At 39.5% G+C, this 17,727-nt stretch overlaps 1 protein-coding gene across 1 annotated transcript; it reads left to right on the plus strand.

The window, feature by feature from the left end:
* The first annotated feature begins 1,571 nt into the window (after positions 1–1,571).
* Positions 1,572–15,428, plus strand: LOC149194776 (protein TOPLESS-RELATED PROTEIN 2-like). The gene is made up of 18 exons (XM_089407791.1): positions 1,572–1,599; positions 1,752–2,285; positions 11,228–11,301; positions 11,408–11,506; positions 11,639–11,734; positions 11,919–12,046; positions 12,158–12,392; positions 12,505–12,672; positions 12,918–13,007; positions 13,201–13,354; positions 13,490–13,596; positions 13,701–13,877; positions 14,100–14,228; positions 14,337–14,432; positions 14,554–14,723; positions 15,003–15,098; positions 15,209–15,286; positions 15,371–15,428. The coding sequence occupies exons 1-18, from the start codon at positions 1,572–1,574 to the stop codon at positions 15,426–15,428; spliced, it is 2,517 nt and encodes an 838-aa protein (XP_089263917.1).
* Positions 15,429–17,727: the final 2,299 nt, after the last annotated feature.

Below are 17,727 nucleotides of genomic sequence, written 5' to 3' on the forward strand. Positions count from 1 at the left end.
GTGTGCATTCACCTGGATGAGCATAGATTCTCGGTCAGCAGGCAATGGATCACCGGGTCTTCTTCGGTTCAAGGCTCGGTCACTACGAATCCTCCATAACTCATCAAGTACTTTCTCCTCCACCAACTGTTTGTTCCGCTGCTCCAGGTAAGTGATAGTCCATTGGGCACCCTCAAGTCTCCTCTGCAAAACATCATTTTCAGCCCTGAGATGCTGAATGATCTCCTTTGCCTCTCGGCTAGGAGAACTGGCCTCAAGATCAATCATCTCAGTGTCTGGAACTCCTGATGGACCCTCATGAATCATGGGCTGTTTGCCCCTCTGTGGTACCTGTGCTGGTGAAGAAAACGAGGCCCCTTCCACCTGATGTGGAGATAATACTCGCTGTGCTGATGATGAAGGCGAGACCCCTTCCACCTGTTGTGGAGATAGTACTCGCCTGGCTGCTGCAAATAAGGCCCTCTGGCCTCTCTGATAAGTGAGCTGAGGTGAAGAACTAACATGTTGAGTGACCGAAATATCAGGCTGCTGAGATGGTCCTCCCTCCTCCTGAATGACCTCTGGATGTGGCTGGGGTGGTGCTGTGAAAAACTCACAGGAAATGAACTCCTCCCATGAGATGCCCTGCTGAGTCAACTGATGCAAGACTATGAGCTGAATCAAACCATAATGACATAGGCTCCTGTACTGCTGGGCCGGGGTCTTCCTCTGCAACATGGGCACCATCCTCTGAATGTTCTGAAAGAAGAATACCGGGATGTTCATCATCCTCACTCGGGTGAAGTGCATCAAGAGGCGAATGTGATATGAGTACACCTGTGAAAATCTGCCCTCACAGGTAAAATAATGCATAATAAGCCTCATGATGGGAGCATACTCGCTCCGGAGAAATCTGAATGGAAAAACACCCGCCAAATGTCTCATGAATGGTGGCCGGACATAGGGCTCAAAGTGAACAGTATTTAGCAACTTGCGCTTAGGCCACACCTCACCAACATTCGGTATCCCTGTAGCATGTGAGATCACCTCGGGTGTCAATGTAAAATCTACCCCTGCTAGATTGACATGTTCATCATGCAAATGTAAAACAAAGAGGCGGGCCAACTCTCTGTGATGTTGAATCCGAGAGATCCTCTCACAAAACTGATAACAAGACATGTACTGAAAACAAGTAACTGCCATAGGACAAGCCTGTAATTCTGCCAAAGAGGTGGGCTCCTCTCGCTTATGATGTCCACCCTTACCCCCCTTACGAGGCCTCCTCTGTACCTCAACCTCTGTAGACTGATATGACCTGATCCAACAAAGCCAAGAGGGGTATAAATAGACCAGCTCCTTCATCAGGGTTATGGCATGCCTAACGGGATGCAAAATTTGACACTGATGAGACACCTACTAATGCAAATGCAAAGAGCTTTGATCGCTGATGGAGGGCTTTCAAGACCGACACTAACACATCCCATTTTCAAAAACGACAAACTAATACTGGCATTAGTTGAAGACACATTGGGAAGCACTATCACTTAGGTTAAAAAGCATTGGGAAGCACTCTCACTTAGGTTAAATAGCAAATGGGTTCAAATTACTTTCCACAGCCGTGTGAATTTTAGGGCATCTGGTTTTCTTGTTTGAGGTAACACCTCACCTGGCAACACTTTGCCACCTAGTCTTCTTGTTTTCACCTAGCAACACCACAACACCACCTGGTCTTCCTTGTTTTACACCTGGCAATCTTGGCAACACCTGGTCAGGCTCCTTCAATATTCAGATCTGGAACTCGGTTCTTCCAAGGTCAAGATACCAAAAGAGACATGGGAGGAGGGAGAATCCTTATTCCACTAGTGGTCTTGACAAGTTCGAGAGTGTCTATGCGGAGCTCTCTGCCAGAAGAGAATATTTTGCGAAAAAGAATAGTTTGCCTCCGGCCCTGGTGAGGTTCGCATATTCCAGGAACGGATGGGTTCCAGTTGTGGTGAGAGCCAGAGAGGGAATCAGGAAGAAAAATGGTGGTGTGAATGCTGGGGTTTCGATCCCGGGATCTATAGTGAAAAATAATAATAAAGAAGACTGGGAAGTGAGGAGAAATGATGCAGGGAATGATATTAATGGCGACCATAGCCTGGTCATGCCGTGGTCTCGGTTTTTCCATATAGCAGCCTTCGGGGTTTTGAGTTCGAGTGCAATGTGGGTTAGAAGATTGGTCGTTACCGTTGTCACAACCATAACCGTGGTCATTACAGTCGGCCGTGTGATGTGCACAAAAGGCTTTTTGCTTGAGCGGGGCCGTGTGATGTGCACAAAAGACTTTTTTCTTGAGCGGGGTTTCATCCTTCGCAACGTTTTTCAAAAACCCTAGAAATGTTGAGAGTAGTCGGAATGGAGGAGGGGTTGAAGCAATTGCAGTGCAAAAGGACGTTGATAAGTTCAGGCGCAATATTACCAAGATCCCCTGCTTGTAACTAGTCTTCCTGCATAGTCTCACCTGCTTCATTAGCAAGTGAATTAGAGAATGGACCCACTTCTTCTGTGCTATCTTCAGATTCAGAATTCTTTGCAGAATCCTACTTCCCTACAAAGAAACCTACCAAGATGAGCCAAAGAAACAAGAAGAGAGAGCAAGACCAGTAGACTCAAATCAGGAAATGTATGCACTGTGACACAACAAAGACACCTCAATGGAGAAATTTGTTACTTTTTCGAATCTGGTTTTGTTGGCCCTTGATTTATATGTTAGCCATGCAGAGTATGTAGCCTTTGACGAAACAGTAGTAGTGACGTTCTATATGAATCAACATCTTGTGCACACCGAAATGCCCTTCTACCTTGGAGCTGTGGGTGTCTTGCAGCATTGCTAATTATCTCTCTTAGGTCTACCATTTGACAATTTTGGTCTCAAAATTGACATGAATGTCATGCTACAAATGATTGACATGACCGTCATGTTACATCTGATGCAGGATATGTACACAAGCACTTGAAGCTTCCAGAAGCATATGTTAATCTATTCCAGCAGCATATATTAATCTGAACAAAACTGGTAAGGTGCCAAGCAGTTCTGATTTCGGCATTGAACAAAACTGGTAAGGTGCCAAGCAGTTCTCATTTCAGCATTGTTCCAGGATTGTACATAATTATGGATGGCAGAGCTCAGCTACTTCAGAACCGTAGCTTCTCTTTTGGAAGGGTAGATAATCATGAAGCTAATAAGCCTCTAGCGTTGGAAATTGAGATTTAAAATGGTGTTAGAGAAGCAAGTGGGTTGCATGCAAACTTTAGCGTGTCAATATCTAATTTTATATATTATTAACTATTTTTTTATTATTAAAATATATAATTTTTATTTCAATTATTAAAATGAGAAATGTGACATTTGATGAGCATGATGACAACATGCAACTCTAGGAAGTTCCAACAGATGTGAGAGCGAGTGTGCATGGATGACACGTGGAGCTGTAGGCGGTTCCAAGGGATGTTTCTTCTTGTATTTTTTAAGGATTTTTTTTATGGATGTGGCTTGTGTCTTGATTTTCCTGATCCCTTCCTCATTCTTCCGTATCTGTGTGTTGATCACAACTAGATTATGCTTCTCTGTGTGGCTGGACTTTACACCGAGATTGATGTTGGATAATCAGTTTTCTTCCTACTTCCATAACAATGTTTGTTTACCCTCTTTGATTTGCAGAAGGTTAGTTCTTTATACTCCATTTTTGTTATTTATGCCTAATTACATAGCTAAAATTTGTTGTTATTTATGCCTAATTACATAGCTGAACTTTGCTGAATCTTCTTCCCCGACTGTAGAATTTCAACATTGAGCGTCTTCAGTAGGTTCTTGTTTGTTATTCCAAGGCGAAGGTTCCATTTTCTAATTTGGTTTCTTTGTAGAGGATGGGCAACACATTTCAGCTTTGTTAAATTCTCTCTTTTGGGAAAATGCCCGTAATTCTATTGAAACTCTGATTATTAATATTGGTATCTATATATATTAGTTGGGTTTCTCTAGTGTTTCTGATTTTTGTTTTGGGTTGTATGCAGATATCTAAAGACTCCACGGACTTGACTTTGTATTGTGAGTACAAGTGGATAAGGAATGGAAGCTGTTGATTACCTTTATGGTTTTTCTATTTCATTTGATCGTGAAGAATTTTCAAAGTTTGATCGACGATGAATTATTTTGAACTCTTTAGGGTAAACTACCTCCTCCATTGTTTTTTTTTTTCAGTCCCCATTTGCTGCTTGCCCTCATTGAGATGAGAGCTCATGGAGGTATCACTCAGAACAAAGGATTTCTTTTTATTTTTGAGGGAGTTTCCAATGAATTCTGGTTTTCTGGCTCACCATCCAAAACTAATGTGCATGTGCACAGAGACAATTGCATACACCGGGTTTGACTCTTCCTGCTAAAAATCAAATTCCTTATTTATTATCAGGTATATATATGTATAAAAAGAAGTCCAGTGGGAAATTCACAGAGCTCAAGAATGGTGTGCAGTAACAAGATTTTTTCCACATTGATGACCTCTTGGACTTCTCCAATGAAGAGATAGTTGGACCCATTGGAGACGATGACAATAATTGGGCAAGCTGCACTACTACCACTGCAGTAGCAGCAGATTCCTCTACCATAACCTTGGCGGAGACTGTCAATTACTAAGTTCATTTTTGCATATAGTATTCAGTTTAACTCTAGGTAATGCATGATGTTAGCCTTGCCATTTGTTTTTCCTCTCAAAACTCTTATTGAAGAATTTGGACTGGGTTTATTCTGTTTAAAGTGTATTTCAATCCAACCATTTTCTTGTGGAATCTGGAATGGGTTTTAACTTTCTTTTGTTTAATGTGCATTTCAACTTTTCAGTAGAATCCTCTTGTTGAAAAATTTTGGAATGGATTTTTTCTCTTTAAGGTTTATTCCAACTTGTCAATTCAGTTCTCTTTTTGAGGAATTTGGAATGGGTTTCTTTTGTTTAAGGTGTATTTCAACTTTTCGTGGATTAAGATGGATTTCTTTAATTAAAGTCTATTGCCTCCAATGGATGGTGTGTTACACATTGTGAACCATGTTCATAGGTTGGGCGTAGTTTTCTATATTTATTGTTACTGAGCATCGATTTTCAATAGGGAATATATTTTCATGGATGATGATATGTTTGCTGAGATGGGTTTTTGTTCTTTATGTAACAATGTGATGATCTGGCAGAGTTAGAATGTCTTTCCATGTTAGGATATTTCGACACATAGGAAATAGTTAAGTATAACTTGGTCTAGTGTAGAGTTAGGTAAAGTGTGTTTCTTTACCATGTACTTTTGTAACTTACAATCCGACAGTCACGATATTTTCTAAACATGAAGTGATCTGACGATCCATTCTCTCCTCGGTATTACCGACACTTGATCCGTGGCTTAGCACCTGATTGGTCCATGATCTCTATTTAAAGAGCATGGAGGGTCATTTGTAGGTTAACCCTTCAGGGGAGAAGTTTATGTAAATTTTCATTCTTTTATTAATAAATTGCCTGAAGTGGCTGCGTTGGCTCAGGCCGTGAACTGTTTCCCTCTGTGAGGGTTTTAACCACTTCAACAATACTGGTGTATTGATTTGTGATCTATTTGTGAGCGGTGTCCTTTGGTGTTCTGTCTAAGGAACTTACCCTGTAAATTCCTACATGTTATCAAACCTATTTGAGGGCCGCATCCATTGGTGATCCAAATCTGAAGCCGGTAGAACTACACCCGACTATTGTTTCCTAGATCTACTATTACTGACTGCTTTCAGGCCGAGAGCACTGCTCTATTGTGTTAGGAGCATCTATTCCAGTGAGGAACCCCTTTTGTTTGACGTGAAAAGGTTTCCGGTAGCCCTAGCTACGTCATTTTTAAGATTCGGAAGTATATAGTGTTTATTTGCAGTTTTTAGTTATTCTCTCTATTTATTTCGATTTATTTAGCTCTTTGTTTTTTAATTACCGGATCTATACCTTTCATTTATGCGTATACTCTTTGCCTCGCGACTCTGTGCGATCTGCACAAATCAGAAACAGAAAGGAAGGATTTTTCTCATGCGTATGCTCTTTTCTGTCGCGCCTTAATGTGATCTCAAAAATCAGAAACATTGAGGAAAATATTTAGTTTCCGGCTAAAGCTAACTTCAAGCCGTAAGGTTTGTTTTTTTTTGTATGTCCATGTTGGGTTTTGTGTTTTTTGTTTTGTAGGCAAAAAAAGAGCTTTCTCAAGTAAGCATGCACCCGAAAGCTTCAGTGACTAAAAAAAAAAAACCCCTTCCTCTTTTCCAAAAATTACTAACCTTTTAATCTAGCTCACTTGGTCCAAAACTACTTTATGAGAGTAGAGGTCTTGAGTTCAAGTCTTTCTTTTTGTTGAGCTAATTAGATTAAGTTTGAAAAAGGGGCGATTTTTTTTAAATATAACATTATCATTCATTTCTGCACATTCCTGCACTCCATCGACATCTTCAACAGCTCTTCTTCAAAAAGCCATAACTTCTTCATCCGGAAGTCGTTTTTAGAGCCATTTTTTTTTTTAATCAAACTAATTTTTCGAGATCTTTCCATTGGAACACTTAGTTTCAACATCTATAGCTTCAGTTTCTGTTAAAATGGAAAGTCCATGCCAAGTTATTCTTGACAACACCAACTACTTCCAATGGTGGTCCTACATTGTGGATTTACTTAGAAGTAAAGGTCTTTACAGAATAGCCTCAGGCCAAGAAACCAAACCGAAAGATGAACATAAGGCAGCCAAATGGGAAAATAGGCAAGATCAAGCACATAGGGATGTCTATTTCTCTAGACCTTAGATTCCATATCGCAGAACTTGATACTCCTAATGAAGCAATGAAACAGATCACTAAAATTTTTGGAATTAAAAATGAACTTAGAGCCCATCAACTCGAAAATATGTTGCTTACATTGGACCCCAATAATTTTTCTTCCATTGAAGATTTTTTGTCCAAGTTCAAGACCCTTAGACTTCTCTTGGAAGGTGTTAAGGTTAAGAAAGAAGATGGTAACCTTATCTATTCCATTCTTACTAAGTTGGGACCAGCCTCCTCTGTGTTTGTTTCCACTACAAGTCCCTTTCCTTTGATGCCTTTTGTGATTTTTTAATAAGAGAACAAGAAAAACTCTTACATCTTGGTCTTCTTAATCTTGAACACTCTTCTAAGAAAGCCTTATCCGCTCAGCAACAACCAAATTCAAAGAATCCTAAGAAGTCGTATCCTAAAAAAGATGGTCCTAAACCAAACAACGATCCTAAGCAATTTCAGTCTCAAAATGAAAAATCATTTCAACAAAATGATAAGGCAAATAAAAACAAAGGGAAGAAGACTGATAGACATTGCCACTTTTGTAATCGAGATGGCCACTTAGAATCCAAATGCTTTAAGAAGATGGAAGCCTTGGAAGCAACAATGAAGAAGCATAATATTCATTTGAAGCACTCTTCAACTTCAACTTCATCTTCAGGAATAGCACTTTCTGCATGTGGTTGTCAAGCATCTCGGTCTAGCTATGCACTAAATCTATCTTCTTCTTCTCATTCTCATGAGTGGCTCATTGATTCTGGAGCTTCTTATCACATGGCCAAAAACAAAGCCATGTTTTCTTCTTTAAATGATTGTAACACCAAAAATATATATGTTGGTGATGATAGATCCCTTAATGTTGTAGGGACTGGAACTGTTCATATAGACAATGGTCAATTTAATGATGTATTATGTGTTCCAACCTTATCCTGCAACCTTCTATATGTATATCAGATAACTCATTCATGTGAAGGTAAAATCGTTGAATTTTCACCTCACGATGTTGTAATTAAGGACCTAAGAGATCCTAGACAGATTTTAGCTACTAGCATTGCTGATGATTCTACAAGGTTGTATAAGTTTAACAACTTTGGGTCATCAAATCTTCCCTCGGTATTTGTTGTTCATAACGATGAAGTGAGCAAACTTTGGCATGAGTGATTTGGGCACGTAAACTATCGCTCCCTTCAGAACCTATGTAAAGAAAATGCGGTGACAGGTCTTCCAATGGTATCTTGAAGAGATGGTGTTTGTCCCGGATGTGTACTTGGAAAACATCATCGGGATAGCTTTGAAAAATGTGCCTCTTGGCACGCCTCAGCCCCTTTACAGCTTGTGCATAGTGATTTATGTGGTCCACTTCTAGTGGTTTCATTCTCTGGCTACAAGTATTTCTTAACTTTCATTGATGATTTCTCCAGATGCACTTGGGTATACTTCTTAAAACTCAAGAGTGAAGTATTTAACACGTTCTTGGCCTTTAAGGCCTTTGTTGAAAAACAATTTGTACATCAAATTCTTAAGTTAAGATCTGATAATGGCGGAGAATATGTTAACAACAAATTCATCAACTTTTGCACTAAGAATGGAATTCAAATGCAACATACTGTTTCATATATTCCATAACAAAATGGTGTAGTTGAAAGGAAGAATCGCACCTTAAAGGAAATGGCTAATTGTATGCTTCAATCTAAAGGACGTAGTCTTAATTTTTGGGCAGAAGCAATTAACTGTGCAAATTACATAATAAATCGCACTCCTACTAAGATTTTAATGAATGTCACTCCAGAGGAAGCATGGAGCTCAATTAAACCAGATGTAAGTCACTTTCGTGTTTTTGGAAGTGAAGCATGGGCCCATATTCCAGATGAGAAACATAAAGCTTTAGAACCTAAGAGTGAAAAATGTATTTTTGTTGGATATTCTGAAGATGTCAAAGGATATAGACTTATTCCACTTCAAGTCCAAAAATGTTATCATTAGAAGAGATGTAAAGTTTGCTAAAAATATATTGGCCTATGAGCCTAGTGCGGCCGATGTGCCACCTCTCTCTATCCCTTCTACTTCTGAAAATATTTCTTCTTCAAATGATGCTAGCGAGGATGACAATCCTCCCCCACTGTCTCAGGATCTTCCTTCAGCTCCTCAGCTTCCAAAATGGGTCCGTGCTACTCAGGATGCAACAGGTGCTCTTGCTGGTGATCCTACAGATCAGCGTTGCACACATTCTCAGTTCGATAGAGCCTCTTCTTTATTGGCTCAGGCTTCAACGAATTATGATCCTGACACCTTTGCAGAAGCTTCAGGCCATGCAGATTGGGACGCAACTATGAATGAAGAATATTGTTCATTATTGGCAAATGATACATGGGATCTTGTTCCTCTTCCGAAGGGACAAAAACTTGTTAGATGAAAATGGGTTTACAGAACCAAGTATGGCCCAGATGGAAAAGTCGATAAACATAAAGCTCATCTTGTTGCTAAGGGTTTTTCACAAGTTGAAGGCATTGACTATACTGAAACCTTCTCCCCTGTTGCCAAAATGAACTCTATCCGCCTTGTTCTTTCCCTTGTTGCCTCTTTCAAATGGGAAGTCCATCAGATGGATGTTAATTCTGCCTTCTTGCATGGAGACTTGCATGAAGAAATCTATATGGAACAACCTATTGGCTTTATACAAACAAACTCCAGCCTTGTATGTCGGCTTAAGAAATCCCTTTATGGTCTCGAGCTTGGTATGCCAAAATGGATAGCTTTCTTTTAGAAACTGACTTTTCTAGGTGTCATTCTGACAATACTGTCTACACCAAGAAAGTGGGCAAGTCTCTTATCTTTCTTGTTCTTTATGTTGATGATCTTATCCTTACTGGTAGTGATCCCAACCTTATAAACCATGTGAAGTCCAGCCTTAAAAAGAAGTTTGAAATGACAGACTTAGGACACTTGCATTATTTTCTTGGTCTTCAAGTCTTGCGATCCAAGGAGGGTATTTCCCTTTCCCAGTGCAAGTATGCCTGTGATCTTCTACGCCATTTTCACATGGAAGACTATAAGCCAGCCCCTTCTCCCTTTCAGTCTAGAGCCAAACTTTCAGTCACTTGTACTTCCCCTTAATTTGATGCTAGCTTATACCGCCAACTTGTAGGAAAACTTTTGTATCTGACCCATACTCGTCCTGACCTTTCCTTTGTTGTTGGCCTTATTGCTTGGTTTATGCAAAACCCACATGAAAGTCATTGGAAAGTAGCTAAAAGAATACTTTGTTATGTTCGAGGTGTAGTTCAGTTTGGGATTCATTATAGTGTAGAAGCATCTCCTCTATTGGTTGGTTTCATTGATTCCGATTGGGTTGGTGACCTTGATGATCGGAAGTCTACTGCAAGTTATGTTTTCACTCTTGGTTCAAGACCTATTACATGGGCTTGCAAGAAACAAAGTGCCATTTCTATTTCTTCAGCAGAAGCAAAATATCGTGGTGCCATAGAAGCTAGTAAGGAGGCCCTGTGGCTTCATCAGATCCTGTCAGAGTTTGGCTTTTAGCAGCCGCATTCGACTACACTTTGGTGTGATAATCAAAGTGCCATTCAACTATGCAAAGATCCAATCCAACATCAGCGCAACAAACACATTGAACTGCACATGCACTTCATCAAAAAGCTCATTCATGACCATGTTCTTGAAGTGCAATATTGTTCAACAGATGATCAAGTTGCAGACATCTTTACAAAGGCTCTCACAGAGGCGAAGTTTACTAAACTTCAATTTATGGTTGGCGTTCAGGAAGTTGTCACTAAAGGGGGATAGGCTCTAGTGACTCCTTCCTTCTCCTATTGTGTCATATTTGTACATCCTTCAATCTTATCCCAAGTTGTTCTTAAGGGGGGATGTTAGGATATTCCGACACATAGGAAATAGTTAAGTATAACTTGGTCTAGTGTAGAGTTAGGTAAAGTGTGTTTCTTTACTATGTACTTTTGTAACTTACAATCCGACGGTCATGATATGTTCTAGACATGAAGTGCTCTGATGGTTCATTCTCTCCCCGGTATTACCGACACTTGATCCGTGGCTTAACACCCGATTGGTTCATCATCTCTATTTAAAGAGCATGGAGAGTCATTTGTAGGTTAACCATTCATGAGAGAAACTTATGTAAATTTTTATTATTTTATTAATAAATTGCCCGAAGTGGCCGCGTTGGCTCAGGTCATGGACTTTTTCCCTCTTTGAGGGTTTTCATCACGTCAACAATACTGGTGTATTGATCTGTGATCTTTTTGTGAGTGGTGTCCTTTGGTGTTCTGTCCAAGGAACTTGCCCTGTAAATTCTTACATTCCAATTTCATAGACTCATTTTCAATTTGGCTAGTCTTTTTTGTCATGGCCTTGTATTGCTTGTAGGAGCTGCATTTTCCAAGCATATTGTCCACTTATATTCATATACTGGTGGTGGCGAGTTGAGGCAACATCTAGAGGTTCACAGTGAACACCCTGGCTTCACAACCCACTTTCCTTTTGTTGTGGTCTTTATCTGTGGTGTCCAATATATGAATTCTTCCCTTTTTCTTTGGATCCACACAGATTGATGCCCATGTCGGTGGTGTTAACGATATTTCTTTTGCTCACCCTAATAATAAGCAACTCTGTGTTATCACTTGTGGAGATGATAAAGCTATTAAGGTATAAGTTCCAATCCTTTATGCTATACCAGGCAACTAGTGATGCCAATAACAATTTATTATTGAAAGGTCACCATATAGATATTTTTAGATGTGATAGATTGGTCTCAGGAGTGTTCAGTGACTTGAGCAGGTATGGGATGCTGTAACTGGCACCAAGCAGTACACATTCGAAGGCCATGAAGCTCCTGTATATTCAGTCTGCCCTCATCATAAGGAGAATATCCAGGTCAGTTATGATCTGAGTACCATAATAAAAAAACCTATCGATAATTTTTTTGAGAAGCCTCTCTCTAATTTTGAAGGGTTTCTTTAATTGGGTACTAGTTCATGCTTGTATTTTGTTGGGGGCTATTCTATGCATGTAATTGTATTGTGCACTTTATCTTGTATTTGTCTGTGGTTAATGGAAGTTCATTTTCTCTACGGCTATTGATGGAAAGATCAAAGCTTGGCTTTATGATCTACTGGGATCTAGAGTAAATTATGATGCCCCTGGGCATTGGTGTACTACAATGACTTACAGTGCGGATGGAACACAGTATGATTAAGTTTTCTAAACTCTTATGCTTTTCATGATGAATATTTAGCTATGTCATTTCAAGAGCGATAAGGATGCTTCTTTAATTCATTGAATTACATGCGGGATTAGGCTCTTCTCATGTGGAACAAGAAAAGAAGGTGATTCGTACTTGGTTGAGTGGAATGAAAGTGAGGGAGCAATCAAGCGAACATATTCTGGATTCCGCAAACGGTCCTTAGGAGTTGTGCAGTTTGATACAACGAGAAACAGGTTTTTGGCAGCTGGTGATGAATTTCAAATTAAGTTTTGGGACATGGATAATACCAACATTTTGACAACTACTGATGTCGAGGGTTGTTTGCCTGTAAGAAGATATTTTCTATTTTGGTTATGATCAAATATAAAATCCGAAACTCTGATTGTTATCTATTTTAGATTAGATATATGCCCATCTTGTTTCTTGTCAAATTTTGCAGGCAAGCCCTCGCCTCCGTTTCAATAAGGAAGGGTCCTTACTTGTTGTGACTACAAATGATAATGGGATCAAGATTTTAGCAAATGTTGATGGAGTTCGCCTGCTTCGTATGCTTGAGAATAGAGTGTTTGAGGGGACAAGGATACCACCTGAGGTGGTGTCAGCAAAGGTACTATGCTGCCCCCACTTCAAATTGAATACATGTGTACCCAAACTTCTGCATCTCACTACTATTGTCCCTTTTGTAGGCTCCAACAACAAATGCCACGATTGCTCCACTTCCTGGTCCAATAGAAAGGTCAGAAAGGGTTCCTCCTGCTATATCAATTTCTAAGGTACTATGCTGCCCCCACTTCAAATTGAATACATGTGTACCCAAACTTCTGCATCTCACTACTATTGTCCTTTTTGTAGGCTCCAACAACAAATGCCACGGCTGCTCCACTTCCTGGTCCAATAGAACGGTCAGAAAGGGTTCCTCCTGCTGTATCAATTTCTACTATCGTGAGAGTCATTCCACTTGAAGAATTGGATATTTGGCAATTGACCAAACTAATCTATAGGAAAATTGGGCTTTTAATTATTACATCAGATTCTCCTTTCCAATTTGTTGGAATCACCCTGCTTTACAAGTTGGGGTTTATTTTAGCATTCTTGAATAAAATAAATTAACCATCAACCAATACCGTGTATACAGAATAATCTTGACAGTAGCCGGACAACAGATGTGAAACCTAGGCTTCTGGATGAGGCTGCAGATAAGAGCAAGAACTTGAAGTTAGCAGAGATCACTGATATCACCCAGTGTAGGTCTCTTAGGTTGCCAGATACGCTACCTGTTGGAAAGGAAAGTTGCTAGTGATCTCATTTATACCCCCAAAACCAAGAATTTGTTGCATACCATAGTTGTTGGACCGTATTTTCTGTATCCTAGAAAGTTTTTTGTGCTTGAACTAGATATAATGTTCCATGTGTTTTACAGGTAGCCAGATTAATATATACTAATTCAGGGGTTGTTGTCCTAGCTCTTTTCTCCAATGTTGTTCACAAGCTTTGGAAATGGATGCGTAATGATCGCAATCCATCTGGCAAGGTACAGCTCTAAAAGTGTCCTAACATACTGTTTGTTTTCAGTTTTAGAATTCTGCATTTAATAAGCATTTGCAAGCATTTGAACGATGGCAATTCATTTTCCAGGCCACAGCAAATACTGCACCGCAACTGTGGCAGCCAGCGAGTGGAATCCTTATGACAAATGATATGAGTGACACAAATCCAGAAGTAGTCTCATGCATAGCCTTGTCAAAGAATGATTCTTATGTTATGTCCGCTTCTAGTGGGAAGGTGTCCCTATTCAACATGATGACATTTAAGGTGAAACAATTTTGTAGAGTGTAAACAAGCATCTGTTATCTTGATTCTTGGGTTTATTTGCTTCATCTTACTTCGTTTAAACTATAATTCCTTTAAACTCTAGTTCCTTCTTGAGGCTTTGAACATCTCCTTTGATATAAAGCAGTTTTGTGTTTGAAATTCATTTTATTTTAATTAGCTTCATGAGAGATTTTCAGGCCACTGACACCTAGTTCTTTGCAGGTCATGACAACATTTATGCCATCCCCACCTGCAACATCTTTTCTTGCTTTCCATCCTCAAGATAATAATATCATTGCTATTGGAATGGAGGATTCAACAATTCAAATATACAATGTCCGAGTTGATCAGGTGCTGTGATATTTTTTTTTATAAATTCTCTTGACGTTGTTACTATGTTGACAATCCCAATAAGTCGATTCCATGAATATAACAATCCCTTCAATTGCCTGATTGTAGGTGAAAACAAAGCTGAAGGGCCACCAGAAGAGAATCACTGGTCTGACATTTTCTCATTCTCTCAATATTTTGGTATCTTCCGGGGCTGATGCTCAGGTGTACATCCTATACTTGATATACATATCCACATTATGTTTTCTTATTTGCATTTGAGTCACTCGTTGAAATAAGTAATTTCTCATATCAGTCTGTGTGCAACTTTGTGTATGGGGTATAGATGGATTGGATAAGCAAAAGTCAAAATATATTCAGTTGCAGGCATCAAGACCATCACCAGTTGATGGAGATACTAGAGTATTGTTCCATAATGATAAAGTCCACTTGTTGGCTGTGCATGAGAGCCAGCTTGCTATTTATAACGCTTCTAAACTGGATCGCTTGTGCCATGTAAGCCTGTGTTTTCAGTGTAACATCTTATAATGTGAGCAATCTTATACAGTACAAATTAGACAAGTATTTTCCTTGTTTCTTACTTTTTATCTCTAGCTAGAAAGATTGGTTTATGTATCATGTTTTAACGGAAAGATTGCCAGGGAATCTAAAAAGCTGATAAAATGATGCATGATTGTTGTACATATCTGCATTGCAGTGGACACCCCATGATTCACTCTCTGCATCAATTTCAAATGCAACATACTCATGTGACAACCTTCTAATCTATGTTAGCTTCATCGATGGTGCTGTTGGAGTATTTGATTCAGAAAGCTTGAGGCCACATTGCCGTATTGCACCTTCCATATATATACAGCCGGGCTTGAGCAGGTTAGCATTTTTAGCTATCTCATAGCACAATCGAAAACTTCAAAAGTTCAATGGCATTTCCATTTTAGAGGAAAATTATACCATGGATTTGTGTTGATTTATATGTGCAGTGGCAATGTCTATCTACTTGTGATTGCTGCACAACCATCAGAACCTAATCAGTTTGCCGTTGGGTTTACTGATGGAAGGTATTCAAGTGATTGAGCCTCTAGAATCAGAATGCAAATGGGGTATAAGACCTTTGGATAATGGAACTGTCAATTCAAATCCAGCTGCAAGCAATCAAGGGTCATAATTACATTCAAGGTAACACTTGAAGAGCAGAGTTGAAAGAAAAAAAAGGAGGAAGAAAAATTAGAGTCATTTGTGCTACCTTGTGCCTTACAATTATGATTGATCTGTTCGTATATCTAACATTAATAGTGGTGCCATCTATCAGAGTCATCTGTGCTACCTTGTGCCTTACAATTATGATTTATCTGTTCGTATATCTACCATCAATAGTGGTGCCATCTTACCAGGATCATTTCTCTTTATACTAAATTGTTAGCAGAGGTTTTGATATTTTGTTTTGAGAGGGTGTGGTATGGAAGGCATATTGGCAAGATTGTAATTTCTTACTAGAACTAGTTCAAGAAAAATTCCATGGAGCAAAGACTCTGCATGTAATGTAAATGATTTCAAGCATAATGCTACATGTTGTAGCTTTGGCATCTTCGGCTGTTTAAAGTTTTCGACTGTTTTGTTGTTTGGAGGTAATTAACTCGCTTCTCTGCAAGGGTGTTCCTCAATAATGTAACTCTCCTCTCTAACGTACCTTTTTGATATGGCTATATCTAAACATAATTTTATTTTTATAGTGCATTGAAAAGCTAGCCGGATTGTCTTTTCATAACCATTGCTTTCACAAGTGACATATTAAACGAAATGTTCCATTTTCAACCGAACAAGCGCCCAAGCCAATCTTTCCTCCGAACTTTGGAGATGTCAGAACAGACAAAGAAGAAGAGAAGCCCCATATAGCAAACCCAATTCGGAGCACTAGTCCATTGTCTGGCTTGGACACTAGCTCTAGCTCATGGAAAACCCCAAGCTTCAGTCCAAAAACTCCAGAAGAGAAGCCCCATATAGCAAACCAATTCGGAGCACCAGTCCATTGTCTGGCTTGGACACTAGCTCTAGCTCATGGAAAACCCCAAGCTTCAGTCCAGAAACTCCAGTGCCAGGGTGTGCACGAAGCAAAAGGTTAAGAGCCCCTGCTTGTAACTGGTCTTCCCGTATAGTCTCACCCGCTTCATTAGCCAGATCATTAGTGAATGGACCCACTTCTTCTGTGCTATCTTCAGATTCAAAATTCTTTGCAGAATAACCTGCCAAGATGAGCTAAGGAAACAAGAAGAGAGAGCAAGACCAACAGGCTCAAATCAAGAAATGTATGCACTATGACACAACAAAGACACCTCAATGGAGAAACTTGCTACCTTTTCGAATCCGGTTCTGTCGGGCCCTATGTTAGCCATGCAGAGTATGCAGCCTTTGACGAGACGGTTTGAAATCATGCTCCATCTCCATCTTCAGCCAGTAGTAGTGACGTTGCAGATGAATCAATGTCTTGTGTACTCCGAAATGCCCTGCTACCTTGGAGTTGTGGGTGTCTTGCAGCATTGCTAATCGTCTCTCTTAGGTCTACCATTTGACGATTTTGGTCCCAAGATTGACATGAATGTCATGCTACAACTGATCCTACTTACCATGAATCCTTAACAATAGGGATTAGTGTGCATTATTGTAAGCTATGCATTATTTGTTATCATTACACACATTTTTAGGTTTTATCTGATTGGTTTTAAACGCAGAGTACCAGTGGCAACAATCAGCTTGTTTAAACGCAGAGTGCCAGTGGCAACAGACAGCTTGTTTAAACGCAGAGTGCCAGTGGCAACAGTTAGCTAAGGCTTGCCTAAAAACATAGATTTCTTGAGACCCCATCCCCTTTGTTCTTTTAGCAATTAAAATAACTAGGACAATTAGCAATTTAAAATAAATAACTAGGGAAGGGACACGCAGAGTGCCAGTGGCAACAGTTAGCTAAGGCTTGCCTAAAAACATAGATTTCTTGATTTCTTGAGACCCCATCCCCTTTGTTCTTTTAGCCTTTGTTCTTTTAGCAATTAAAATAACTAGCACAATTAGCAATTTAAAATAAATAACTAGGGAAGGGACACGCAGAGTGCCAGTGGCAACAGTTAGCTAAGGCTTGCCTAAAAACATAGATTTCTTGAGACCCCATCCCCTTTGTTCTTTTAGCAATTAAAAAAACTAGGACAATTAGCAATTTAAAATAAATAACTAGGGCAGGAACTTGTTACTGTGCAACCCATTTGTTTATTCTAAAAGTAGGTAGATTTCCCCGAGAATAGAACGAATGAATGGTCGGACAGATAAATACCTCTGGAAAGAAAGAATAGTCAGCCAAGAATCTAACAATAAGAAGCGTGATGTCAGCATAGATAGCATGAGAGAGGAAGAAAATAAGGTAGCTTACCTGATAAATTTCGATATACATCCCGAGCTTAATATATATTAACATGAATTTCGATAAAAGCCCTGTATGATCTAGTCCTGCACC

Source organism: Pinus tabuliformis, chromosome 2_2 (assembly GCF_031772625.1).
Source record: "Pinus tabuliformis cultivar Carrire ecotype Pingquan chromosome 2_2, CPIR1, whole genome shotgun sequence".
Taxonomy (NCBI): domain Eukaryota; kingdom Viridiplantae; phylum Streptophyta; class Pinopsida; order Pinales; family Pinaceae; genus Pinus; species Pinus tabuliformis.